The sequence below is a fragment of the Cucurbita moschata genome, unplaced genomic scaffold (assembly GCF_002738365.1).
Source record: "Cucurbita moschata cultivar Rifu unplaced genomic scaffold, Cmos_1.0 Cmo_Scf00002, whole genome shotgun sequence".
NCBI lineage: Eukaryota > Viridiplantae > Streptophyta > Magnoliopsida > Cucurbitales > Cucurbitaceae > Cucurbita > Cucurbita moschata.
The window spans coordinates 4,972,833-4,988,341 of NW_019268518.1; the positions used below are offsets into that span (position 1 = coordinate 4,972,833).

The 15,509-nt window shown below is 34.9% G+C and overlaps 3 protein-coding genes across 3 annotated transcripts in view; 1 reads left to right on the forward strand and 2 right to left on the reverse strand.

Moving 5' to 3' along the window:
• Positions 1–2,287: 2,287 nt before the first annotated feature.
• On the reverse strand, positions 2,288–6,087 carry LOC111460666 (cationic amino acid transporter 6, chloroplastic-like). Its single transcript, XM_023103886.1, has 5 exons — positions 5,631–6,087; positions 5,305–5,524; positions 4,865–5,213; positions 4,527–4,749; positions 2,288–2,991 (listed from the first exon to the last, which is right to left on the reverse strand). Exons 1-5 carry the CDS (start codon positions 6,085–6,087, stop codon positions 2,438–2,440), a joined length of 1,803 nt encoding a protein of 600 aa, XP_022959654.1. The 3' UTR covers positions 2,288–2,437.
• Positions 6,088–11,596: 5,509 nt separating this feature from the next.
• Positions 11,597–14,366, forward strand: LOC111461963 (transcription factor DIVARICATA-like). The gene is made up of 2 exons (XM_023105610.1): positions 11,597–12,193; positions 13,637–14,366. Exons 1-2 carry the CDS (start codon positions 11,820–11,822, stop codon positions 13,965–13,967), a joined length of 705 nt encoding a protein of 234 aa, XP_022961378.1. The 5' UTR covers positions 11,597–11,819; the 3' UTR covers positions 13,968–14,366.
• LOC111461995 overlaps positions 14,022–15,509 on the reverse strand; it is a 4,499-nt gene continuing 3,011 nt past the window's right edge. The window contains exon 4 of the transcript XR_002713684.1: positions 14,022–14,128. The gene's annotated coding sequence lies outside the window, so the exon portion shown is untranslated. The remainder of the gene's footprint in view (positions 14,129–15,509) is intronic.

Consider the following 15,509-nt stretch of genomic DNA (forward strand, 5'->3'; position numbering starts at 1 on the left):
TGGCTTTTAGTGGGTTTCTTGGGTCAATTTCATGTGGACCCCACTTTTAAACAAACCCGTCCCCGACTCGAAAAACTCGATCAGCTCAACTCAATTCGTATTATTTAGATCGGATTATCAATTGAGTTGTATTAATTTATAATTATTTTTTAATAATTAAATAAAAGAGTTAAACCATTCGAACCAGCTCAACGTAACTCAATTCAAATATTTTATGGTTAGGTTGGGTTGGGTTGAGTTGGGTTGAGTTGGGTTGGGTTTAAAAAATTTAGAACCCGAACACAATTCGATTACATCTAAAAAAATGTCTCTACACTCGACAAATTTACAACTATTTAAAAAATTAAAATATATATTTTTATTTGTTTGTTTTCGTTATAGAGAAAGGCTGAGTCACTTTGTGACATGGAATTTTGGAGTTTTATGTGATTGTCACGCGCATTTTTCTAATATAAAAATAACGATATTCATAAGGTCAATATCATAAGTTTTAAATAATAAATTAATTAAATAATTTTTAAAAAAAATAAAAATTGATATTTATTTTGATAAAACAATTTTTTTTATTATTATCTCCTAAATAAAACAATAAAATCCACTTGAAAATACAAAATAAAAAAAAATTATAATCGAATAAATAAATAAAACTTACCAAAAAAAAATTATAGGTATAATTATTCCAAAAAAATATATATATATATATATATATATATATTAAACTAACGTCTCAAGTATTATTTTTAAAAAATAATACGTATAATAATAGATGGTCCTAAAGAATAAATATTTATGATTGAATAGAATCTTAGAACTCGATTACAAGTTTATTGAACAAGAAGGACGTGAAAAGTGATCGGGTCAAAATTCTCTTATTAAATTAGAATTTTGTGAATTAGAAGCGAGCGAGATTCAAAAAAAAAAAAAAAATTGTGGATTTTTCTCTTTCTCTCTCTAAAAAATGTAGTCGTTCTTTCCATTTTTGCCCCTCTTTTTCTCTTTGGAAGTAGTGGTTAGTGTTGATTTAAGAAGGGGTAAAGCGTCATTTTAAGTTCTTATGGTTTCGGTGTAGACCTTGTCGTGGCGTTGACTTTTTAGTTTAATGACGTATGGAGGTGACAAACCCTGAGTATAACTTGACTAGTTTAGACACGTATTATTCATAAAAAAGTTAGAGATTCGAATCTCTCGCTCTCACGTGTTGAACTAAGAAAATGTACTAGAGTGGAATAACTCGAACTTATGGCGATATCGAGGCTGAGGGCATGTGTTTAGGTCGAAGGCATATATCCTAAAGAATTGGATTGTGTTTAGGTCGGTTCTCATAGGATCGACGTTGTTGTTAGATGTTAGTAACTTTCTTATGATATATTTTCCTTCATGGCGGAGAAAATACGTGAGTTTTGGGATTGAAAATTTTGAAGACGATTCTCCCTAGTTTCTACTCGACTCAAACCCTAAAATAATCGGTACGATTCAACATTTCGTACAAAACATCATTTTTTCCGTAAGAGTCTAAGCCCACTGCTAACAGATATTGTCAACTTTGGCCCGTTACGTATCGTCGTCTGTCTCACGATTTTAAAACGCATCTATTAGGGAGACGTTTTCACACCCTTATAAGGAATGTTTTGTTCCCCTCTTCAACCGATTTTACAATCCACCGCCCTTGGGAGCCAGCGTTCTCGTTGACACACCGCTCGATGTCTGGCTCTGATACCATTTGTAACAATTCAAGCACACCACTAACAGATGAGATCTCAAAATCCACTCCGCTTGGGAGCCAGCGTCCTCGTTGGCACACCGCCCGATGTCTAACTCTAATACAATTTGTAACAATTCAAGCCCACCACTAATAGATATTGTCCGTTACATATTATCGTCAACCTCACGATTTTTAAACACGTCTACTAATTAGAGGTTTCAAAAATGTTTCATTCTCCTCTTCAACCGACGTGAGATCTCACATTTTCCACACCTATCTATCGTGCCCAACAAACACGTCACGTAAGATCGAAACTATGACCATATAATAACAACATGATCGCTTATTAAATTTAAACCGAATCATAAGGATTATAGCTTTTAAAACCATACTAAATAAAATATCATTAATTTAGCTGAAAAGAGTATAAAATTGCAAAAATGGGTCTACGTAAACACTTACTCGATGTCAACATCCACTCTCTCCTTTAAATAAATGCTCACGAACTCCCTTCTAAGTGTTTGTGAAAAGTCCTAAACAAAACTCGCGTCAAATATATCATCGATTAAGAGATTAAATCAAAGATTCAAAATTCTCGACCCACTCGTTGAACTAAAAAAAATCATTTCAACACTCATAAACTATATTTACAGCTTTCCACTTTCGGAAAACCTTTCTTCGATTCTTTGTACAATAAGGTTTTAATTTGTCGAGTAAAAGAAACAATCACATAAACTATACTTTGAAGTTGTTTTGTAATTCTAGAATCTCCCCATTTTTTACGAATAGGGAGTCGTCTCCTTCAGCATCTGAGCTTGAATGGACGCCATACAACACATATACAAGCACGACGAGGATCGAAAAGAACACGAATCTTATATAGGACATGCCATCGAGGGACCCGAGCAAGAACAAGTTTAGGAAGATTGATGCACAAGGTATCCATGGCATCAAGGGGACGCCCCAGAATTCAGGTTTCCGTGTTTGAGGTACCACGCAATTGAAAATTAGCGAGACAACGATGGCGACGATGGCAGTGACGGTGAGTAAGGCAGTTTTGGCACGCCCTGGAGTTACGAAGTGCCATATGAGAGTGAATATGATAGCAGTGAGTGAAAATGAGCAGAGGAATGATAGCGTTGGTTGTGGCTTGGTGCTCCCTATCACCACATAACGTCGGTAAATAATAGCATTGGCGACCATGTAGAACACAAAGAGTGTACCAATGCATACGAAGTTGAGTAGGACATCAAGATCAACGAAAAGAGCGATCACAGCCGTAAAAATCCCTGAATCAAACCAATAAAAATTGATTTAAACAACAGGAAATTAAGGAATTTGTGCAGAGACTCAATAATTGTAGTGGATTAAAGTGACAGCATAAATGAAGAAACTTGATTCTTATCGAAATATGATCGGTCGTTTTCAAAGTTGGGTTAAACCAAAGAGATATGTCCTGTTGTTGAGTTGAGCCAATCTAGACCACCTATCCCTTACCGTGTAAATATGAACACAAACAAGTACACACAACTTGTGAAAAGCCTTGTCTTGTGTAAGGCTCAACATAAATCAAATGGGAAGAAGAAACTCTACAAGAGATTCATACGAGACCATCACACGGTCGACGCAAAGTACCGCAACACAACACAGGACATCCCGGGAGGTTAATGGTTAGAAGAGACGGGATTAAGGGAGGAACGAAGCATTTTTTATAAGGGTGTAGAAACTTTTTTCTAGCAAACGCGGTTTAATAAGAGGAACTAGCTATGGGCTTGAGCTGTTACAAATAGTATCAAAGCCACACACTTATGCCAGCGAGGATATTGGGCCCCAACCGGGGTGGATTATGAGATCCCACACTGATTGGAGAAAGAAAGCGTTCTTTATAAGAGTCTCTCCCTAACAGATGTGTTTTCACAAGAGGAGAAGTTTGAAAGGGAAAGCCCAAAAAGACAATATCGACTAAGGATGGACTTGAAGCGGTGGGCTTGAACGGTTACACGAAAGCAACCCACATAGTTTTTGTGTTTATTTTTAATTTCCCTTGGGAACCAAACACAAGAAAAGTGCAAGAAAACAGTTGGAAAAGGCTGTGTCTTTCATTTTCCATGGTGTTGAAACAAGAAGACCCCCAAGTGTTTATACACAAATTCCTTAGCTTTTTTCTTGAAACACAGAAGATGCCTGTGAAGCCATGACAAAAGTGTTGCTATCCTATAAAAGCTTAAAAACTCTCTCCCACCATCTGAAGAATATCTTATTCTCTAAGCCATTATGAACCACAAGGCACAAACTAATGCAGGAGTTTACTTCACCAAAACCCTCTCTATCTCTCTCACTATCTTGGGTTTTAGCCATTGATCTCATGCTACAAGTGGTGAGGTCCCACTTTTTTTTTTTTCTTTCAAATAATTATCATGATAATTAATAGATCACATATAATTTTTTTAGGGAGGGAAAAAAAAAAGGTCCTCTTCTAGTTCCACCAAAACCATGGCCCCAAAAGATTTCTTTTCCCCTATCCCAACACTCCCATTTGGAACAGCAGATTCTCAAGGCCCCCTTCAACATTCATTTCCCAAACTCCTATTCAATATTGATTAAAAAGCAATGCTATTGATATGAAAAAATCTCGTTCATAAGGTCAAAAGGTCAAAATTGATTCTCGACCAATAAATCAGATATTCAAATTCTTTTTCAGCTATGGTTGTTCAATTGAAACTAGAAAATATATATTTTGTATAATTTAATGCATGATAATAGCTAATTCGAGCGTAATTTGAAAGATTAAAGGTTGAAAGTGAGTAGGGTTGAAATGAGTTACCAAGAAAGGCGGAGGCGTTGAGAGGGGTGGAGGTTTTGGGATGGACCTCGGCGAACCAAGCAGGGACCACTCTGGACCGTCCAATGACGCACATGTATCGAGCCTGCCCCATCATCGCCACCAGCAGCGACGTCAATATCCCGAAGCTTGCTCCGCCCCCGATCACGTTCGACACCCACTTCCACCTCGCAAACGCCTCCGCGAGCGGCGCCTCCGCCTTGATCTGCCGCAACCATGTACAAAGTTGTTTCAATGTAATCAACACCGATTTCCCTTAACTGTAAATCGGACTGTAGGAATTTGTATTTTTGTGTTTTTTTTTTTTCTTTTTACTGTACCATATCGTAGGGAAGGAGCTTCGCCATTGAAGCCGCCATTAGGCAGTACAAGATGGTGACGAGCACGACGGAGCCGGAGACGCCGACCGGGATGTCCTTTGCCGGATTACGAACCTCCTCCGCCATCGTCGACACAGCGTCGTAGCCGATGTAGCTTAGGTAAACCAGAGACGCGCCTTTGAAAACGCCTGTGGCTCCGTGAGGGAAGAATCCGGATTCGTTCTTCGGATCGCCTGGTTCGGTGAAGTTCTTCCAATCGCCTTTCCAGAATCCGAATACGATCAGAAAAGCTATGAATAGAATGTGTATCGCTGTCAGCGTCATGTTCACCACCGAGCTCTGTTTCGTACTGAAAAACAGAACATCCGCAAACAAAACTAGCCTTATTTAGTTTCACAACGAATTCGATCACGATTCACGATTTTCGATTTCGCACAGACCTGTAGCAGATGATGATTGTGATGATCAAAACAACGGCGACGGCAATCAAATCGATTTGATCGAATCCCTTGGGGAGTCCAGGAACGACGAGTCTCCATTTAGCGGTGGAAATACCGATTGCGGCGCCTAGGTATTGAGTGAAACTCCTGGCGACAGCGGCGTTGGACATCACATAGTCCATTATCAGATTCGCACCGGTCAAAAATCCAGCGAATTCACCTGTACACAAAAACAAACAAACAAAAATCTCCGAGTGAGAAGAAGCACGAAAATGATCAAATTAAACATACACATTTGAAATAGAAATAGAATCAGGAAGCCGCACCGAATGTGATACGTAGATAACTAAAGGCGCCACCGGCTACAGGCATATCGACGGCAAACTCGGTGTAGCAGAAAGCCGATAAGAGCGCACAGAGGCCAGCAATGGCGTAAGACAGAACAATGGCAGGACCGGCCTGGTGAGCAGCCGGTCCGGTTGTGACGAAGACGCCAGCGCCGACCATACCGCCAAGGCCAAAGCCGACGAGGTCGAACCAGCGGAGAGTCCTATGCATATGAACGCCGGAAGTGGATCGCGTAGAAGTCATTTCGTCGAAGGAGGTGGAGACGGAGAAGGCCCGTCGAGAAAGACGAGAAGGAGTGAGAGAGAGAGCTCGAAGGTATGCGGAAAAGCTTGAAAAAGAAGATGAATGGGCGTCCATGGCGGAATGGAGGTAAGAGCGTGACTGAAAAGTGAGGGTTTGTATTGGAGGTGGCGAATTTAAAGCCACGCTTGGCATCGCCGAAAAGCTGTTTACCTTTTTTTTTAAATAAAAAAAACAAAAAAATCCCTTTTTATTATTATTATTTTTTTAAACACAAATGACGTTAATTAATACTAAATAATTTATGTTTTATTCTCAAATATTAAAGTACATTTATTATTTTAATTATTTAATTTATAATTTATTTATAGGCTTTAAATTAAGTTTAAGAAAAATAATTGCCAATACAAATTTTTATACATACTTTTAAAATTATTATTATTAATAATGTTAATGTTTATTAAATATAAAAATAAATATTTAAATTTTATTAAAATAATATAAAAACATTAACATGTTTCTACAAAAATTCCAACGTTTTAAAATTTTATATTGAAAACTTTTTTAGGTGGATGGTATAGGTACACCACTAAAAAAATTATTTATTCACCCAGGAAATATTAATAACAAAATATATATATATATATATATATATATATATATATATAGAAAGTCGATTGGAGAGAGAAACGAAGCATTTAATATAAGGGCGTGCGACATCGCATTTTAAAAATGTGAGATTGATGTGTGTTTATACGGTTACAAATGGTATCAGAGCTAATCATTGGATGGTGGGCCAACCGAGACGTAGGCCCCCAAGCGGAAGGGCTTAGGGGTAAATTGGTAATTTGATCGAGTATTTAACAAAATTAGATCAAATAAAATAATTTTTTTCTTTAAAAAAAATGTATTTTTAATTTTTGTTAAGGATTTTAATTACGGTTTTATGTTGGTTGAAACAACTTTCTATGTATTTTAATTTAAATCACTTTTTTATTCCATTATAAACGGATTTTTAAGGTAAAAAATAACTATAAGTTGGTAGTTTACTGAAGCTTCAAACCTCGAGAACAGCATTTTAATCTGCTGGAAAGTGAGCGTGAGATAGACTGTTGTTAGGGAGCCTCGATATCAATTGTTCCAGAATACCCTTATTAGCAATATTAGCGTTATCATGAGCGGAAAATAATAATATATTAACCCGTTATAAAAATAATAATCAATTTTTATGGGTTTAAATCTAAAATAAATAACATCTCATTATTCTAAATTAAAATACTTAATATATTGTGTTTTTGTGTTTTTTAATTAATTAAATTAATGATTATTTTATTTCATTGCTTAACAATATTGTATTTAACCAATAAATTTATACTTATTCCCTATTAGCCCTAATATTAACGAAAATTGCAAGAAATACCCATAAGCCCAGACCCAATTCCTTTATTGGGCCTGATCAAATTAATGGGCCTTTGTTATCTGGGCTTCAATTCATTTACACTAGGCCCAATATTTGGAATTTCGATTTGTTTTCTTTTTTTAAATTAAAAATTTCACAATTTTAAATATTATTTGATTATTAAATTTTATAATTTTATAATTATTTTTTTAACCAAAAAAGGTTTAGGTATTTTTTTTAAAATTAATATATTTAAAAAATGACAAATAAAGTGATAATTTTAGTATAAATAAGCATTTTAATCAAAATTACATAATTTTACATAATTATCATATCAATTTTTTATGGATATTTCTTGAATAAAAAATAAATGTAGAAAATTACCCAATTTATTTTAATATGGAACAAATTTTTAAAAAATTTTATTTAAAATTACCCATTTTAACCAAATTTTTTATGATTATAAATAAGCATTTCAAAAAAAAATTATTCCTAAAAAAAATTACCCACTTTATTTTTAATATGGAACAAAAAAACGTGAGGAAAAATAAATGATTTAAAAAGAAAATAAAAAAATAAATGTCAAATGTGTGGTGAGGTGGGGTGAGGTGGCAGTGGGAACCTTATCCAAAACCAGATTTAGGCGTAGAAGGGCGGCCGAGGGCGTGGCCAATTGGAGTACACGTGTCGATGTTAAAATTTGCCACGTAACTCTTGTTCCAACTCGGCAATCTGCCGTGTCGTGTGTTGTTTAGGACGGCTAGGAGCAAGGGCCCCACCTCTTTTGTCGTCATTATCCACTTAACAATCATTTAACATCATTGTCACCTACCAAATAATATTAATACTAATTAGAAAAAAATAAAACACAAAGAAAATAAAATATACGATTTTAAGAATAATAATAATAATAAAAAATAAAAACACAAATTCACCTTTGCCACCTAAGGGTACGGGGTTGACCTATGTAGGGCGACTAGGTCGTGTGCGAGCTGACCCAGTAGCAGAGATTGTCTCGTGTAGGTTAGCCAAGACCTAACGTGAGCTGACCTAGGAGGATCATTAAGGTCAAGTCGATATGAGAGGCTGTACTCTCGACTCTAAACAATACATTTTCTACTATGTTAGACTCCGTAGTAGACAATTGTTGCAGGTGAAAATGTTATATGAAGTGGGTAAGTTAAGCTTGCAAGCCCTACCACCACGAACGTTCCACAGTGTTGAGGCTAACCACATGGGAGTTGACCGAGACTCCACTGAACCTTGAGACAAACCTCCCATGGAGATCGGGCGAAGGTAGTATGATTGATTCACGATGGACAATTGATGGTTGGTCTCGATGTGGTCAACTAAGACCTATTTGAGAACAATTTGATCAATTAAAAGTCCAACCATGTAATTTTATTTTATGTGTCGTGAAAATAATTGCACGGTGATAACGCTTCGTTAGGATTCATTAAATTTAATTTTTAATAAAATTTTCTAATTCAACTAAAAACTTACCTATTTATTTCTTTTTTAAAAAATATTAACTAATTAAAAATTATATTATAATTAACATAATATTGAGTTGACATTATTATCGCATTATATTGAAAATAATATTACTTAATAAATATTTATCGTAAGAGAAATTAGAAGGTGCGGACATATGATTGCATACAGACGGTTACCGACATTAAAATTAAAGTATCAAATAATCTACACCAAACGTGGCCAATTCCAGATCGGCGTTAGCTGGCTCTACCGGTAGCCCGTACAAATGGGGCAAACTCGGTTCTTCACCCTTTTAAATTAAATAACTAATTACCTTTTTCCTCTATATATATATATATATAATTTGTGACTAATAGAATTATTCCATTTTTTTTATTCGGATTTAGTTAACAATAATATTCATTTTTATATTTAATCACTTGAAAAAAGTATGAATTATTTTTTAAATTTCAAATAAATTTTTTATTTTTTATTTTTATATCTATAATTTTAATTTTGTGTCAAATAAATATTAAAAATATTTATTTTTATGTTTAATAATATTTTAAATTTGTAAATATGTGAATTTCACCCATTTAAAATTAAATAAACTTAAATTTGGTTAAGACTAAATTTATAATTTAAAAATAAAAAAGTTGGAAGTTGTAATTTGGGTAAAATATGTATTTTATTTGAGAAAAAAACGTTGGGCGGTGGAGGGATAAAGTATTAACGAATAACTTTTTACTTTTTTAAAATAAAAGGTGAGGAATTAAATGACTATTAAAGTTCAAACCACCTTTTAAATTGTTTAATTTTAAATTTAAATCTTTTATAAATAACAATTACGAATATATATATATATATATATAATATTTACCATACGGTGAAAAAAAAATCAATAACTGATCATATTTGTCGTTGTATAATTTTAGTTGGACGACTGGAAGTAGTGATGTCGGTTTGTACAATCAAATGATGTATGCATAGACTTAACACGCCAATGCAATACTTGTATAAAACATTTTGCATGTCAAAAGTCTGCTCGCTCAAGTATGAGCTAGTAGGGTACAACAATAGTAAGAGACGAAGAACCGAACTTTCGTTATTTAAAATGTCAATTGCTGTATTATCTATCAAGTTATACTCGTTCTGGTAGTTAAGTAAATAACCCAGGTTACTCTGTATCTAAGATGTATTTGAAATAATACATACTCTGCACCTAAGATATATTTGAAATAATACATAGCGGTTACATTCGATCGTAGTTGACCTAATAAGATGACAAACCGATGCATTGATATCAGCACGAAAAGAAGTTCCACAAATGACGATCGTGGTTAGAATCAGTAGGGTTGCAGAAACCGAGGAGCGGTTGGATTAGCAAATGGGCAACATGCCACAAAGTCAAAGTCAAAGAATCCATCCCATAACAGTATCCATGAAAAGGGTAGACTTCATTGAAAATGGGAAAAGATGATAGGTTGTTATGAGAATTATAACGTTACCTTATTTAAAATGATACATTCATAGGACTCCAAAAAATTATTCATTTTAATTTATTTGGTATTTATGAATATTTATTTATTTTTTTGTCAAATAAAAAGAATGCCCAGTGGAATTCTTCCACGTCATGAACAACAAATATATTTTTTTAATAAATTAAATGAGCTGTGAGATCAGATCCATCGATATTCAAAGTATGTGCATCGAGACTCGAAATATAAATTATTTAAATAATATAATAAATAAATAAATAAATTAATTAATTTTCCAGCTTCACATCCTTCCAAAACACAGAAACGACCGGAAATAAAGGAAGAGAAAGTCTTCAAACTTTAATAAAAAGTAACAATATTTAATTCACGTTTTTTTTTTTTTTTTGAAAATTAATTTTTAAATTTTACTATGTAAAAATTTAAGCTTTAAAAATATTTAGCTACTCCCATAAATAATATTATTAAAAATTTAATGTAGATATCAAACCCGGGTCAATCTTTCTGACCGTGCAAGGGTTGGATTTAGAATAGCGAAACTAATCACTATCTCGTAGAGTATTGAATGGATATGTCCATGCCATCCGAGGGTCTTCCTCAAATGGCACAAAGAATTTCTCCTCATCTACAAAACGAGACTTGTTTTGTTTTATAAAGAAAACAATGTTGAACATGCATTATATGTTTTATATAAAACATAGTCTAATGAAAATTATCCAATTATTTGAAATTAATATATTTTTCAAAAAATATAGTTAAAGATATAAAAAGTGGAACATGATTCTCGAAAAAATAAATAGAGAATTTTGTAGAGATAAATATTGAAATAGGAAGGGGTGATGGGGATGAGGAAAGCTTCCTCATCCATGGTTTGCCCAAGAATGTAATAACGAAAGTGCCACTTTCGACGACCTGTCTAGAAGAGTCACTTACTTCATAATATTATCATATTAGACAAGCACGTCCCCCACCTAGGTCGGGAGAATCAAAGTTCTTTGATGTTCAACCGTTTATCCAATTGAGTGCAAAAAACACAGTAAAATCACATGAGGTGCCTACGAGAAACGAAAGAAGAGTGATAAAGTTGAGTTAGATTCGACTATTTGTAGCAAGGGAGCGAATTGCATTTACCTATGCTTTATTAAAACTCAAATGAAAAAAAAAATAATAATAATAATAAATACAAATTTATATTTATAATAGTTGTAAAAGAAGAGACAATTTTTTATAGAATCAAACAAAGTGTAGAAGAGCAAAGAATGAAGCCGACAGAGTAAAATCCAATTTGGAAAGAAACCCAATTATACCAAACAACGTGTTGATTTCAAATTCTCTCTTTTTTTTCTCTTTAAACCCAAATTCCCATATTTTCTCAATATCCAATCCATTGTTTCTCTCCGTGCGAAGTGCTATATATTCAAATTTATAAACCCACAATTTCCCCAATCCTTCCATGTGCAGTCTCCAAGAAACTGATTCATTTCAGTAAAAAAGAATAGAAAAAACTCCATTAAATCCTCTCTCTGTTTCTCTGTTTCTTCCTCTCTCTCTGTTTTATGGTTGTTATGTTTCACGACAGTCGGTGGACGACCATGACTCAGTCTTCGACTCAGTGGACTCGGTCGGAGGACAAGCTTTTCGAGGAGGCTTTGGTGGTGGTACCGGCGGACTTGCCTGATCGGTGGCAAAGGGTCGCCGACCTTGTGCCTGGAAAGTTGCCGAGGGAGGTTAAAGATCACTATGAGGCTCTGGTTTATGACGTCCTGGAAATTGACTCTGGTCGAGTTGAGTTGCCGAGTTATTCTGATGAATCGGCGGTGGGTTCGCCGGAATGGGACTCTTCTGGACAGATCTCTTTTGGATCCAAGGCTAAGCCTGGTGGGGACAGCGAGAGGAAGAAGGGGACGCCATGGACCGAAGAAGAACATAGGTATCTTTTTTTTCTTTTTTTTTTTTTTCCCTCTCTTAATCCTATTTAGTCCTCTGTTTTTCTGTTTGGCTGCTGAGAAAATGGTGGAAAAGGGAAAGGAAAGTGGCGAGAAAATTTTCGTGTCTGTTGGGTTTTGTGTGTCTTAATTCCTGTTCTATCTTCCAAATTGGGAATTCCAGAAACAGAGAACCAACCCAGTTTCTGATTTAGAAGTGCTTTTTCTTGTATAAAGCTTTAACTAAGATGGTTATCTAAGAAATGGAAGCTCTCAAGGATACTATGGCTTATATGGAATGACAAATCTTTACAAGTTGTAAGCCATTTGGGCTCTCTATTGGAAGAACAAGACTTTCCCATGAACAAGAACCAGGTGGCTGTCTGGGAATTTCTAGTCATTAACAAGGAAAACCATCTGTCAGAACTGTGTACTTTCGAGTATATAAGAGCCCTAGCCCACCGTTAGCAGATATTGTTCTCCTTTGGCTTTTCCTTGCGAGTTCTTCCTCAAGGTTTTTAAAACATGTCTGCTATGAGAGGTTTCCACACCCTTATAACATATAACGAATGTTTCGTTCTACTCCCCAACCAATGTAGGGTCTCACAGTCCACGCCTTCGGGGAGAGGCTCGAACTTTAGACCTCAGGATCACTCTATAAGCTACGAGACCTACGCGCTAATCAACTACGCCACCTATGAAAACCTCTCCCTAGTAGACACGTTTTAAAAACTTTAAGGAGAAGTTTAAAGAGGACAATATTTACTCACGGGCTTGGGCTATTAAGTTGGGTTTGATAACCATATGACTTTTTTATATTTGTACTTGTTTTTTTCATCATGCTTGGTTTTCAAAACCCAAATAGTTATCCAACAAAGCCTTTATTTTCTTGACCGAGAACATGACGCTTGGGACTATTGATCTGTCATAAGTATTCTAAGCTAGCTTTTTCAACAACCAGTTAAGCTTGTGACATTGACATTCAAAAACTTTATTAGGTAGCTAGATGACAAGTGGGTTCACGATTTGCCTCTTTAACCAATGAGCTGACTCATCTTGGCCATGTTTGGGCTAATGGCTGAGAAGAATGTTGCTGTCTATTTGCATATTGCTTTGTTAACAACTTATTATTGATATTAGCTTCAATATCAAGTTTTTGAGCATTGGCCTAAAAGCTAAATCCAATAGTTGCTCTAGTTTCAACTTTTGCCCCCTATGTTTCGAGATCTGTTGCTGCGATTGGTTCATATATGTACGTAAAATCAGAGTTCTTTACTTTCTAAGTATTCTTATGGCTGTGTTTTTAGAAGTGTAATGTAGAAGCTTGAATTTCGGAGACCAATGGGAGAAACGAAGCAGCAAGTATCAAACGATGTTCATGTTACTCTAGGCCTTTTTCGCTCTTTGGTTAGTCTTCTGATGCAAAGTTATGTTTGGCATTATGACAGGCTATTCCTCCTTGGACTGAAAAAATTCGGTAAGGGTGATTGGAGGAGCATCTCAAGGAACGTAGTGATCACAAGAACGCCAACTCAAGTAGCTAGCCATGCTCAGAAATACTTTCTCCGACAAAACTCCGGGAAGAAAGAAAGGAAACGATCAAGCATTCACGACATCACTACAGTTGACAACAACTCCGCCCCTATACCTTTCGACCCGAATTGGATATCCCCAGTCCCCAACCCAACCATTCAATCAAGTATGCAGCAGCAGCTAAGCCCCACAGGTCATTTGCAAGACCAAGGAGGTGCACTCCAAACTTACAGGTTCCCAATGTAGGGACCGACACAATATGGATAGAAACTACTTAAACATTATTGCAATGTAAATACACCGACGAATGTGTAAAGGCGTTGGAACGTACCTGGGGAGGTTTGTTGTTTTGGTTGCCACAGTTTAGGGGAAGCTGATGATATGGAACTTTGAACAGTAGTAGGATCCTGTTTATAAGTAAAATAGAAGAAAGCAAAAGGATTAGCAATGTTAGTTACTTAGTTAATGTAAAAGAAACAAGAAAGGTGTGGGGTTAGGAAAGGAAAACACAGGATATGAATGGAAAATTCTTTTGTTGGATTGTGAGTATTCCTGCAATCAAATTTTGGTGCAGGATGCTTTACTTTCATTCATGAGATGACTGTTTTATAAACATTATTCAGCAGACGACATCGTTTTAAGTCATTACTAAGTTGTTTTTATCTAAGAAATGTATTCTAATTTTTTAAAAATAAATAAATAATATATATATATATATTATATAAACAGGAACTATTTTTATAATTTGGTTGTTTTGGTCAGAAAAGGAGGAGCCTTTGATTGGGCCGCCGGTTTGGAGTTTCTAGAATCCCAACATGTCATGCCTATCCAACTATTGGAGGATACTACCCTAAAATGGCTAAATATTAAAAAAAATATACATTTCCATTAAATTTTATTTCAAATTATTGAAGTTTTAAGTTTTAAAATTACCTTATCACCCTTCATCATTCTTTAACGATCAGGATATTTTTTAAATATAATAGAGAATATTTCATAATTTTTTGAAAATTTATAAGTATCAATTAGAAAAAACTCAAAATTTATAAATACATCCTATAATTTAGCCCCCACAAAAAATAGAACTTATTTAAAATTAGTTCTAGAAGATATGTTTACATTTAAATGCAACATCCAAAAGAAAGCATTAAAATGTAATTCCATAAATATAAATTCTAAAAATTAAAGTTACATATGCATGTATTTTCCAGAACGGCTATCATATCAAACAGCCGTGAAGCATTGAATAACATTATTATATTATATCATATCACTCCAACAAAATTACATTAAAAAGGCACCAGTTCTCAAATTTGTCCACTCGCAAATGCCTAAGACGTTTTAGAGCCCAATTATTGATTAGGTGCACAATCCTGATCACACAATGATATAGCCAACCAACCTAATTTGAAAACATCAGCCCAATGAAAATGAACCAAAAGAACCTGTTCCTCTTAGTTAATCCCATGATTAGTCTATTAGATTAGAAGTTCAATCAAGTTTGTAGGTTAGTTAACCAACCCTGAATTCTCCAAACCATAAGGACCAAGTTTGTAGGTTAGTTAACCAACCCTAATTTCTCTCTATCTACTGGTTTCTTACTCGTGTTCAACACTTCGTACTATTCTAATAGAACAACCACCCAATTTTCATTCTACCCTCCAAGACAAACTTAAGTCTAGAGTCTATTTGAAATGACTTTTCAAGTAGAGCCCGATCAGTCCTAAGAACTAAACAAAACAAATATCTACTGTTCATGATTTCTGCTTCAAACTAAAGCTGGGGGGG

What these genes read in the sequence shown, in the direction of transcription:
- LOC111460666 (XM_023103886.1), bottom strand. Translation starts at nt 6,087, where the DNA reads ATGCCAAGCGTGGCTTTAAATTCGCCACCTCCAATACAAACCCTCACT. An exon ending in ACAATCATCATCTGCTACAG is followed by an intron (nt 5,214 to 5,304) that starts GTCTGTGCGAAA and finishes TCTGTTTTTCAG; the next exon opens with TACGAAACAGAGCTCGGTGG. An exon ending in AGCTCCTTCCCTACGATATG is followed by an intron (nt 4,750 to 4,864) that starts GTACAGTAAAAA and finishes TGGTTGCGGCAG; the next exon opens with ATCAAGGCGGAGGCGCCGCT.
- LOC111461963 (XM_023105610.1), top strand. Translation starts at nt 11,820, where the DNA reads ATGGTTGTTATGTTTCACGACAGTCGGTGGACGACCATGACTCAGTCT. An exon ending in TGGACCGAAGAAGAACATAG is followed by an intron (nt 12,194 to 13,636) that starts GTATCTTTTTTT and finishes GCATTATGACAG; the next exon opens with GCTATTCCTCCTTGGACTGA.